At 54.7% G+C, this 12,469-nt stretch overlaps 1 protein-coding gene across 2 annotated transcripts in view; it reads right to left on the bottom strand.

The window, feature by feature from the left end:
• Positions 1-716: 716 nt before the first annotated feature.
• FAM222A (family with sequence similarity 222 member A) overlaps positions 717-12,469 on the bottom strand; it is a 28,221-nt gene continuing 16,468 nt past the window's right edge. For both annotated transcript variants that reach the window (XM_056503952.1, XM_056503953.1), the window contains one exon: positions 717-3,230. In XM_056503952.1, coding sequence (XP_056359927.1) covers positions 2,014-3,230 — 1,217 coding nt within the window. In that variant the 3' untranslated portion in view covers positions 717-2,013. The remainder of the gene's footprint in view (positions 3,231-12,469) is intronic.

Here is a 12,469-nt window from a genome sequence, read left to right as displayed (position 1 = left end):
CCCATCCCATCCCATCCCATCCCATCCCATCCTCTAGCCTCATCTAGCATCCCATCCCATCTCATCCCATCCCATCCCATCCCATCCCATCCCATCCCATCCCATCCCATCCCATCCCTGTCCCCTCCCTGGCTGGGATAAAGCCATGCTCTGTGTCCCCACCATGGGACATGGAAGCCAGGGAGATGCATCCACAGCTGGGAGTTATTTGGGATTCAGGTCCATCATCCCAGTGTGACTCACTCACTGCTGCTGCTGGGAGATTTAGGTGTGCCAGAGAGCCCCCATCCCACCTGGGCACCAGGAACGGCCCTGCCTTGGGGAAACCCAGTGGGAAACTGGGTGACAATGGCAGCAGAGGTGCCACCCCCAGTGCAGGTGACAGGATGGGGACACGGTACTGACCCCAGCACCCGTGGCCCCACCAGGGACAGGCATCCCACGGTGCACGTGAGGCCACAGCCCTAATCCCAGGGATTTGTCCCGTGTGCAGCCCCTTGGGCGTGAGGCACAGACTGGTGCTGGGATTAATGGCTCAGCGTCGTTAACAGGTTATTTATAGGTGCTCCTCCGTGCCCTAAAAATCTCCTGGAGCAGGAGGGGTGTCCCAGCTCTGGGGGAGGCCACAGCAAAGCAAAGAGACTCCAGAGCACACATCCAGCAAGATCCTGGTTTTACTTTGGGAAAAACACCATCCGGACACACGGCTTGCGGGTTTTGTGTTGGTTTTTTTTTTTTTTTTTCTTTTATTTTTTTTTTCTTTTTTTTTTTTCTTTTCGTTTTCTCATTTTTAAAACAATATAGTGCAGCCAGCACTTCTCACAGTAGAATATAATGGTCAATTTTAGTATAAAAAAAAAACATTCTCAGAGATTTGTAAATGCACTTAGTGCTTGAACAGGCTTTCAGGGATACAGTACCTCTTTTCCGAGCACAATCACCTTGGGTTTCATCGGGATATTATTCTTTTTTTACCTTTAAACATCAAAACACTTTGTATTTCATGGTGAGGAGCCTTTTGTAAATGAACAAATCTATTAAACACAGAATTACACAGAGTGAATAACGGATCATAATTTTGGAATTGTTTGGGTGGTTTCTTTAAAAAAAAAAAAAAAAAAGAAAAGAGAAAAAAAGGAGGTATGTGAGCACCCTGGTACAGTGACCCAGAACCAAGGTAGAACTGACTGTAAGGGGGGAAAGAAAACAGCCTGGAAGTGTGAGAGCTGGGGGGCTCCCAGGAGAGAGGGGCTGAGGGGGTCCCAAACCTCCTGGTTGAGTGGGAATAGGAGCTGGTGGCCACTGTGGGGCCGGGCGAGAGGAGGAGGATGAGGAGGAAGAGGGGTGAGAGGAGACTCTGTAGCAGCCAACATGTAGATGTACAGCCTAGTCAACTAAAAAAAAAAAAAAAAAATTATAAAAATCAAAAAATCTGTTCAAGTTTTCAAGTGTTTTTTTTCTTAAATAGCCTCCAGACTGTCCCCAGTTATTAGCTTTAATCAAAGCAGTGCAAGTTACGGACTTCAGCTACAGGTCAGGCGCCAGCTCCCTGCGGCCACACTGGGCTGGGACCGGCCACCACTGGGCTGGCACTGGCCACCATGGAGCCTCCTGGCCACTGCTGTGCCAGGACTGGCCACTGTGGAGCCTCCTGGACAGCTGCCAGGTCAGCACCGGCCACACACTGGGCTGGGACCCACCCTGGAGCCTCCCGGCCGGCCACGACACCGGGCTCTGCCAGCGCAGCAGAGCCTCCCCTCCCTGGATAGCAGCAACTCGTAGCAATTCCCTGTTCACATTCGTGGAGATAAAAATGATTTCTGAGCTATATAGACAAGCTAGGTCCCTCGGCCTCGGCTTCCAGCGGGTGTGTCCAGTCTGGGGACCCCGGTGCAGCGCCAGTGTCCCGGGAGCCCTCCGGGCAGCCGACCCCGCGTCCCCTCCCCGTCCCCCCGGTCAGCTCGCGCCAAAGTCCTGGCCCTGGGTTGGTTTGGGAAGAGCAGCACCGGTCCCTTATCTGTAGACGGGCAGGCGGATGTGGGCGTGCTGGTGGTCCAAGAGCCTTGGCACAGACACGGTCTCGTAGCCCTTGCCCAGCATCTGCTCCTTGATGCAGGGCGGGTGGATGTCGTTGATGAGATACTCCAGGGACTGGAGGCTGCTGCTGAGGATGGAGGTATTGCAGAGGGTCTTGCTGGGCAGCCCCTCGGCCGGAGGCACCCCCAGCTCGCGGGGCCCGGCCCCCAGCTCGGCGGGGTTGTAACAGTCGCTGTTGGGGGTCACCAGGATGCTGTTCCAGGGGGGAGCGAAGTACTGGCCCACGGCGAAGTTGCCGTGCATGCAGTTCAAGGGGGACGAGCTCACCTTGTCGGCGGCGCCGCCCAGCCCGTAGGGCCGCGAGCCGCCCGCGCACGTCTCGGGGGATTTGCTCAGGGCGCCCCCGCCGCCGCTGCCCCCGCTGTACATTCGCAGGTGCTGCTGCTGCTGCTGCTGCTGCTGCTGCTTCTGCTGCCACACCAGGTAGTCCATGCCCTCGGGGTAAACGCCAGCCTTGGGTCCCAGGGAGGCAGCAGCAGGGTTGGAGCCCAGCGCCAGCTCGGCGCCCTTGCGGCACTCGGGCAGCACGGTGCCGCCGTAGCCGGGGCCGAAGGCGCCGTGCTTGGCCGGGCTGGCGTGAGCGGCCACCACGGCCGGGCAGCCGGGCTGGGCACCCTGCGCCTGGCACTGCTGATTGATCTGGTAGATGATGCTCTGGATGGAGGGCAGGTTGGAGGGCGGCAGGGCCAGGCTCCTGCCCGCCAGCGGCAGCACCGAGGCCGCCACCGTCACGTTGGGGGGCACGGGACCCTCCAGCTGCTTCTGGTAGCTCAGCTGCCCGGCGCAGGAGGGACCTTGAGCTAAAGTGCTTGAGGCGGGGTAGGGAGCGACGCCCACCTGGGCGGGCGAGAGCTTAGTCCGCTTGCCCTCCGAGTTCTTCACCACGCTTTTGCCGGAGGCTTTGACGATGGCCAGCAGCCCCTGGTAGCCGCCGGCGTGCAGGGGGTAGGGGCTGTACCTCTGCCCCGTGGTGTCGTAGCCGTTCACCGTCCGGTTAAGGTGCTTGTGCTGGGGGACCCTGATGTTGGTGGGGAAGATCTTGATGGTCAGCGGGCTGTTGGCCACCTTCTGTGCGTAGGCGTCCAGCTCGGCGGGGCTGGGGTAGCGCGGGGAATGCATGGGGGCCGTCTCGCCTGTGGGAGCAAACCTGGGGTGAATCCAGTGCCAGCAGGATAAGGGGACCCAGCACCCCAGCACCACCCTCCCCTGGCTGGATCCCACCCGCTCCCGGCAGAAACCAGGTCACGGCACCGAGCCGTCCCCTCCCGCTGACGGGAGTCACTTGTAAAGTGGCCTAAAATAAACTCGGTGTGGAGAATGGAAATGTCACTTTACCCAACGGGGGAATCTTTCTCTGAGATTGGATTTAAACTACATTATACAAGCAATTTCATGGGTGCTTTGCGCTGCTACGAGAACCTCACCAAAAATGGAAAAGCGTTGCATTTACCAGCCATAAATCAGCAGTTCCTATAATGAGCACAAAAATGTCACTTTTATGCAATTTTACAGATGAACAAAACTGGTGAAATTAACTGTGGTAACCTACTGGAGTCAGCAAAAGCCACTGCAGAAAAAAAATTTATATATGTATATAGTTTTGTTCCTTTCAAACTCTTTCCTGAGCAAGTTTCTGCCATTCTGGTGTGAAAACTCATTTGTCGTTCCCATTATACTTTCATTTGGAGTTTATCTTGAGTATCCAATGAGCCACCAACTGTGAAAATGATTAAATCTACAAAATCTATCTAATAGATGGAATAAATTAGGTGTTTAAAATCTCCACACACTCACACACTCACACACACTCAGGCACATGCACGTACACATCAGCACATGGGAACAGTGGTTGGTTCCCAGCTGACACCCAAAATTCCCAGCCCTGCCAAAGGATGTCTGTGGCACACTAGGAATGCCTGGTGCCTGCCCAGAGGAAGGTTTTGCAAGGGAGAGATGGTAAAACTGGGGGGGTTTGGGGAGTCCAGGTGGTGCAGCCCCCCCAGTACCTGAGCACTTTGTTTCTGAAGCCACCAGGATCAGCTACCCCTGATGCCACCACATCCTGGGTGGCAAAGTCACCATGGAAGAGCCACATGTCTGGGTACATCCCACATTCCCTATGAAGGGACTGCCTGCCCCAATCCTGCTCTGAGTGACATTTCCATGGCTGTGACATGCCTGGATGAACCAGGCACTGGTTAAAACCAGGATTGAGCGGGAGGGATGCACTGGAATCTGTGACTCTCCACACTTCCAGCAGCAGAGGGGGGACACAGCAGTGAGGCTGTGGCTGCTCTCCATGCTCTCCATCCATGGCCACTCTGTGCTCTCCATCAGTGCAGTAATTGCCCAGGCAGGACGCAGTGCCTGCACCAGCCATTGCTCCCATTAAGCTGATATTATGGGCTTTTTACAGGTGTCTTAAATAGACATTGTTATTAACGAGTGTATTAAGCCAATTAAAACCAGTGCCTTTGAGGAGGATTTAATGGAGCTGCCGGAACACAGAAGGAGCAGCAGCAGCAGCTCCCTCAGGCAGGACACGTGAGGATGTGTGGCACCAGGACATCCCAGGCACTGACCCTCCATCCTCTGGGAAGCTCCTGCAGGGCCAGCAGGGCAGTGAGGACACACTGAGGGGGCACTGTGGGCTCTGCTGGGCAGGGGTCAGAGGGTACAGGGGGCTGAGAAGGGGCCAGAGGCTTGCACGGAATGGCACGGCACAGCACGCACATCTGCATTCCCCTTCATGGCAGCACCACTGTCCTTGGAGGTGGCAGCACCGTGAATACTCAATTAACATGACACTAATTAGCTGGTGATACTTGCAGAATCCCTAATGAGCCCATCCCGTGGAAATGCTCCTTTCTGAGGAAAAACACTAAAAAAACCAAGGGGCTGTTGCAGGAGGGAGGGAAAGGAAACTGAGCACTGAGGTTCTCTGATTGACCAAAACCCTGTCCTCACACACTGGGACTTCAGATGACACTTCAGGGGTGGCAGAGGGCATCCCAGCCTTTGTCACCTCCTTGCTCCAGCTGGGCTGGATGTGACAAGCCACCAGTTGGGTGTGTTGTCACATCTCGGGGTGACACACTGCACCCCCACCGGGAAAATTACAGAGCGGCCGCTCTGCTGCTCCTGCAGTAATTACTGCTTTTCCAGAGGCCTCTAATTGCTGCAGGATGCAAACTGAGCCACTGGTGGGTGCAGCCAGCCCTGACATGGCCACTTGCTGTTTGTCCTCTGTGCCCATCTCCTCCTGGACTGGGAGCAGGGGATGCATGGTGGCACTGTCACCACCACACTTCTTGCCATCCCTGAACCCAGCCACTGCCAGCAGTCACCTCCAGCCTCTTCTCCCAGTTATTTCCCTGCCTTCCACCTCCCTCCATCACTGGCATTCCCATGGGATGTGTCCAGCACCCCCAATCTCCCCCTCCCCTCCCTGACCTGCTCTATTTTTCCAGCCTGCACTCAATAACAGCTAAATAATTGAATCTGCTTAGCAGCCAAAGATTTGGTTTGAATTTTATTGGAATTTTAAATTGTTTTGTTTCTTCAGTGTTTTATTACTGTAAATGGAAAATGCATCGCCCGCAGTAATAATCCGATGGCTTTTTATATTACTCTGAGCTTCTGCTTGGAGCATTATTGGAAAGCCAGGCAGAGAGGAGACCCTGGCTAATGGCAGCACGGGCTTATGAGATTATGCCTCCAGCCAAACAACTTTTTACTTTAGCAAATTGGCCACCAAGCCCAGTCCCAGACACAGATGTAAATCCCAGACCCCGCTGGGGCCACAGTCCGGAATAAATCTCGGTTTATGGAGCAGGGAGCTCCAGCCCTGCTGTGCCTGGAGCAGCAGGATGAGGCAAAATGTCTGACAGGGACAAGGGATGGCTGCAGGAAAGGTGGGAGAGTTGGGAAAAACCCCTCCCTAAAGCCTCCTCAGATGTGCCCACCTGCTGCCAGCATCACCTACATCCCCCACATCCTCACAGCATTCCCTGCATCCCAAATCCCCCACATCCACAGTATTCCCTGCATCCCCTGCATTCCTCCAATCCCTGGTGTCCCCAGGGACCTCCACACCATGCCCAGCTGCAGCCACAGCCCACAAAGTCAAGGAAAAAAAATTAAAATGTGAAGAAAGAAGGGAAGGGAAGGGAAGCTAACCAGGGTCTGCTTGGTTAAAGAAGGTGTGGGATCGAAATGGCACCAGGAAGGATGGCCAGGACCAGGAAGGAGAGGAATGATGCTCAGGAGCAGGAAGGATGCTCAGTGCTGGGAAGGATGCTCAGGAGCAGGAAGAATGTTTAGAACCAGACAGGACAGAGTGGATCCTCACTACCAGGAAGGATGCTCTGGACCAGCAAGGACACAAAGAAGGAAGCTCCACTCTGCTCCCACAGCCCAGCTGTGTCCCCCAGGCTGCTGCTGGAACAACATTCCTGCCTGGGTTCCCTCTTCCCTGCAGGAGGATGAGCAGGGGGCAGCAGCAACTTGTGCCTTAATTTCCAAGGGCTGCTCAGGGAGAAGCCGAGTGGGAATGTGGCAGGACACGGCACCTCAGTGGTTAACAGCACAGACACGTGCTGCTCCCTCCCTCCCCTCCATTCCTTCCCAGATAAGATGGGACAATCCTTATTTTTACACATGGAAGGCGCTACAATGTTTTGCAATAAATGAAAGAAGTAATCTCGGCAGGGAATCTTTATAAAGCTGCCGAAGGCGACGTGTGGCTGGAAGCTTCCCAGCACTAGGGATGGGCTTTGCCTTCTTGTGGTCCCAAAGGAAAACGCTTTTCACCCTTTTTTCAATGGGAAAAAAGCTGCAATAGAAGGGCCAAAAACAGCTCAAGGAAAGTGTCTGCCTCAGCTCTGTCTTCATGTGGTCCCATTGCCATATTCACCCTGGGAAGAGGCATTTTCCTGGAGCCCTGAGCATCCTGCCCATCCTCACCCTCCCTGCTCATCCTCACCTTCCATCCCTTCCTTGCCCTGCCCATCTTCCAGAATAGCACTGGCATTTCCAGCCCTGAGCTCCTGGTTTGTTCCTGCCCAGCCTCTCTGAGCCAGCAGGGCAGAAGGGCAGCAATGAGGCAGGATTTTTAATTGGCACAAGGGCAGGAGGGGTGGCAAGGGGAGCGATGCTGGGTGGAGGGAGGAGCACACTGGGGACCTGAGCAGCCATGCCAATGGCTCTTATTAAAAAATAATGGTGCTGCAGCCTCCAAATGAATTAAATTCTGCAAGAGCAGAGAGCTTGTCCCCAGCTTTGGGACCAGTATCCCTGTTCCCTTTGCAGCAAGGCAATCCCAGTGCCTTCAGAGCTTCAAAAAGCATCAAAAAATCCCCTTTTTCTCTGCCTGCCACATTGGGAACAGATTTTGTAAGAGCTAAACCCTAAATATTTGCAAAACACTTGGAAGAAACCTCAATATTTGGAAAACACTTGGAAGAAAACAAACAAAAGCTGCTACATTTAATGAAACAAGACAGTCCTTCAAGTTTTGGGTCTGTGCCCCAAGTAGCAAAGCTGCCTGGCAGGATCTGGCTGCCCTGGAGGGCAGAGCCTGGCACAGCTGGCACATGCAGCTGGTGATCCAAGGGCAGGGCAGATTCCAGGGGGTCCCAGATGGAGCTGGGGGGTGATGCAGCCCTGCCCAGAGCGGGGTGGGGAGAGCAGCCACAAGTCACTTGTGGTTTTTGGGTGCTGTCAGGCAGGGGGTGGTGGGCACTGTGCCCCCTTTCCAGGTGGGTTGGGCGGATGCCACATCCTCCAGCCCTCCCACCCCGTGCCAGCTCCAGTTTCTATGGTGACAGTGTCCCCAGGATGGGTGGCACAGAGACCACCACGCTGCCATGGGGGTCCCTGTCCCCCCTTCCCCTGACTGGAGGGACAGCACCACCCCTGCCCAGCACCCAAAACCACCGCACAGCCCCCACTGCTGGAGCACCCCCAGACAAACACACCCCAGCTCCGGGGGCTTCAATTAAACCAAGCCCAGAAACCAGAGCGGGAGAAATCCATCTGAATAACCGTGGGTGGCAAAGCCCGCGCGGCAGCGCCGGAATCCGCACAGACAACAAAATTCATGACAAAGCACAAAGGGAAGCGCCGGGCTCGCCGTCCCCAGATATTCATCCGTTAACACGTTCCCTTTTTTAGGCTGACATGTCATTTCAGACGGGCCTTTCTTCCTCCCCTTTCTTCTCCCCCTCGCCGCGCGCGGCTCTGCCGAGGCGGCTGCGGAATTGGATCACCTCGGGGCGAGCACTTTATTATCTGCAGTCAAAGCGTCACCGCAAATACCCGTCTACACACACACGTGTCACTTCCCATTTGTCTCCTCCGCGAGGTATTAGCGCGGCACCGGCGCCGTGCTCTGTGCCACGCTGGCCACTGTGCCACCACAGCCACCGTGCTGCTGGGAGGGGATGGCCTGGTGCCACCCCAAACTGTCCTGATACTGCCACAGTGCCACCCCAAACCGTCCTGATACTGCCACAGTGCCACCCCAAACCATCCTGATACTGCCCCGGTGTCAGCCCAAAGCCATCCTGATACTGTCCCAGTGCTACCCAAAGCCATCCTGATACTGTCCCAGTGCCACCCAAAGCCATCCCGATACTGCCCCAGTGCCATCCTGATACTGTCCCAGTGCCAGCCCAAAGCCATCCTGATACTGTCCCAGTGCCACCCAAAGCCATCCTGATACTGCCCCAGTGCCATCCTGATACTGTCCCAGTGCCACCCAAAGCCATCCTGATACTGCCTCAGTGCCATCCTGATACTGCCCCAGTGTCACCCCAAAGCCATCCTGATACTGCCTCAGTGCCACCCCAAAACCATCCTGATACTGCCCCAGTGTCACCCCAAACCATCCTGATACTGCCTCAGTGCCACCCCAAACCATCCTGATACTGCCCCACTGTCAGCCCAGTGCCACTCTAATGCTGCCCTGATGCCACCCTCACAATACTCAAGTGTCACCTCAGCACAACCATGATGCTGCCATAATGTCACTTAGATGTCACCCAACACTGCCCAAGCACAGCCCCGAGGCCACCCCAACACAACCACCACCCCAATGCCATCCCAGTGCCACCTTTCAGAAGCCCTGATGCCACCCTGATGCCATTTCACCACAGTGACCCCGGGACCAGGAGGGGACCCCACCACCTCTGCTGGCCCTGCAGCTCATTCCTGGCCCCTCTGCTCGCTCATCCACAGCCATATTTGAATTAATTTAAGACACTGTACCTGCTGAGGGGAGCAGGGTGGGCACCCCCAAAGCAGGGTCTGCCAGTGGCCAGGAACCTGCCCTGTGGCCATGGGACCATCACAATCCTGGGACACAAACCAAACCTTCCCATGTGCTGCACCATTACCAGCCAAGCCCATCCCAAATCCAGGGCTCTGACCTGGTGGGAGATGGGCACTGAGCAGCCCCACCTCACCCTCCATCCCCACGTGTGACCGATGGAAAAGTGTTTTTGCAGCAATTCCTGGCAGGGAAACTGCAAGTCAACAGCACATTTTGGGCCCAGCAGTTAATTGAACTCCTTTTTATGGCATGTATATAAATACACAGAACCATCATTAACCGATCCCTTCCAGAAACTGAAAATGAAAGAATTAATCTTACTTCACTCATGTGTAACCCCTCATGAAATTAAAATGATATTTTATGGGTGTGTACAAAAGCCTGGCTGCAGCCACTCTAATGAAAATGCCCTTGGAACAAGCAGAATTGGGTAACGAGAAGCCATTAAATGGGGCCTCATCCTGTGTGCAATTAACGGGTTTATCAGTGATGAGAGTCCCCACAGGTGCAGGGAGAGCTGTGGGTGACCTGGAGCTGAGTCCCTGGCACAGAGCCCTGGCCATCACCTCTCATTAGGGCCATCCCCTCGTTAGTGTTTTAATACCCAGATGGGCCCTGGGAGGGTTTGTGCCACCCCAAAGAGCCATTTGTCACACTGTCCCAGCGGGGCCAAGGTGACAGCTCCCATGGGACCCCTGGCATGGAGGATGTGGATGGTGAAAAAATCCCCAGACTGGTTTGGGTTACAGAGACTTTAAAGCTCATCCAGTGCCACCCCCTGCCATGGGCAGGGACACCTTCCACCATCCCAGGTTGCTCCAAGCCCATTCCAACCTGGCCTTGGGCACTTCAGGGATGGGACAGCCACAGCTTCTCTCTGAGGGTCTCACCTCCCTCACAGGGAAGAATTTTTTCCCAAAATCCCACCTATCCCTGCCTTCTGACAGCATGAGGCCATCCCCACTCATCCTGCCATTCCACAGTCTTTGAAATAATCCCTCTCCATCCTTCTTGCAGGCTCATGGGGTTCAGCTCTGTGAACTCCCCATGGCTCCCAGCCCCTTTAGGGGGACACACATCCTGCTCCCTGCCACACTCCCAGCCCCAGGCTGGCTGGAGGAGGGCACATGGAAAGCAACATTTCATTAAATATCATCCACTGCTCTGTGGCTGCTGAGAGTGGGAGCAGCAAAGAGTTTGGCCAAGCTGAGAGGGGCATTATTTGATTTATAATTTAAATAAAGCTCAGGATTCCTGTAATGCACACAGGATAAAATCAAAAGGGAGCAGGCTGCTGCAGTTAATTGGATGTGATATTTTCCTGAGGATGCTGCTTCTCCACAGGCTCCTGCTCCTCTGCTGGAGGCAGGAGGCACAGGCAGGGCTCTGGCACCTTCCTGCATCCTCCTCCAGGCATGCCAGGCTGGTTCCTATGGAACAACCTCGGGAATACCACTGGCAACAGCAGCAAAGTCACCTCCAGCTTTATCAGGATGGATTTTGTGGGATGCAGCCACACTGATGTGGGGGGCACAGAGATGGTGGGACAACAATCAGCAGGAAAGGCCAGGGGGCAGAACCAGGAGGTGAAGGCACCAGCAGCTCCCTGCACAGGCAGGAAAATGAGTCAGCTCACCTTTTACGTGAAATTAATACCAAAATTAATCAGCGGCGCGGGCAGGGTAATAGGATTTCACAGTGGTGCCGGGCCAGACGGCCAGTGTGCCGAGAGCCAGACTCATTTAATATCGACAGAAACAATGCCAGAGGACAGAAATAAGACCCATAAAGATAATTACTGAGATACTCAGGAGCAAATTAAGTAATCAGAGGCACTTCTAAATTGCGCCTGGTTTGAAGAGCGCGCTCTCTGCGCCGATTCCCCGTTCAGTGGGAGCTCGGCTCCCGGCCCCTCCACTGTGCTTCCCACAGGTGCCATAAATAAGGGAGGGAAAATTGTATTCCAAGCCAGATGCGTGGCCCTGGATGTCACCTGCAATTTAATTTGTGCTGGCAGGAGGCAGAGAGGAGCGAGACGTGCCGGATTTGCCCATAATGAGCGGAAAGTACGGGCAGCTAAACTTTGATTAAGGTGACCTGGCTGGTGGCAGCCAGTGGTGAGCACGGTGTGGGGGTCTGGGAGGGAGTTTGGCTGCTGCCACCCATCCTGGGGGACACAAATTTCTTGGAGATCTCAGGTGAGCATGGGTCTGCCCAAAAACTGTCTCCTGGGTACCCCACACCTGCCAGGGTCTGGGGTGGGGTGAAACCTCTGCCCTCATCCACTGGCACAACTCCAGGACCACCAGGACCCTGCAGCTGGGACCCTCCAAGGACACAGACAGCTGTATCCAGGAGCATCTCTCACACCCATGGCAACATATGAGACACCCTGCTCACCAAACCTCCTTATTTCAGCACCTGTGGCAGGGTGGGAAATGCCAAAAAGCATCAACCCTCCCAGCAGGAAGGGCCTCTGGGCTCTGTTCTTAGCTCTGAGCTGCATGCAGGGAATGCTGTGGGGACCAGCAGGTGTATCCTGACCTCAGGATCACAATGAGCTCACACAGAGATTCTCAGTGCTGGACACCTCCAGTAAACCCTGTCAGGGTCATCCTGCCCGTGGGTTTCAGACCATGTGGGCATGGCTGAGCTTATTATTCCATGGCAACAAGCTGCTCCAGAAGCTGGACACCTCTCACCAGCCCTGTGCTGCCACAATGCTCAGGTGTGATGGATTATGAATCATTTTACAAGAGCAGCATCCTTTTTCCCTCCAGACACCAATAAGGAGGAGACACACTAACAAGGCACTTCGGTGCCCCAAACCCCACCTCTGGCCTGGGTGTCCTATTCCCTGTGCTGGCTATTGGGGAGCTTCACACAAAAAATCATGAAATTCAGAATGGTTTGTGCTGGAAGTCACCTTAAAGATCACCCACTTCCTCCCTCTGCCATGGGCAGGCACACCTGCTCCAAGCCCTGTTGAACCTATCCATGAACACTTCCAGGGATGTTTCAGGATAAAAGAACTTCCAA

This window comes from Oenanthe melanoleuca, chromosome 15 (assembly GCF_029582105.1).
Source record: "Oenanthe melanoleuca isolate GR-GAL-2019-014 chromosome 15, OMel1.0, whole genome shotgun sequence".
Classification (NCBI taxonomy): domain Eukaryota; kingdom Metazoa; phylum Chordata; class Aves; order Passeriformes; family Muscicapidae; genus Oenanthe; species Oenanthe melanoleuca.
This window is presented reverse-complemented; position numbering and strand designations above follow the sequence as displayed.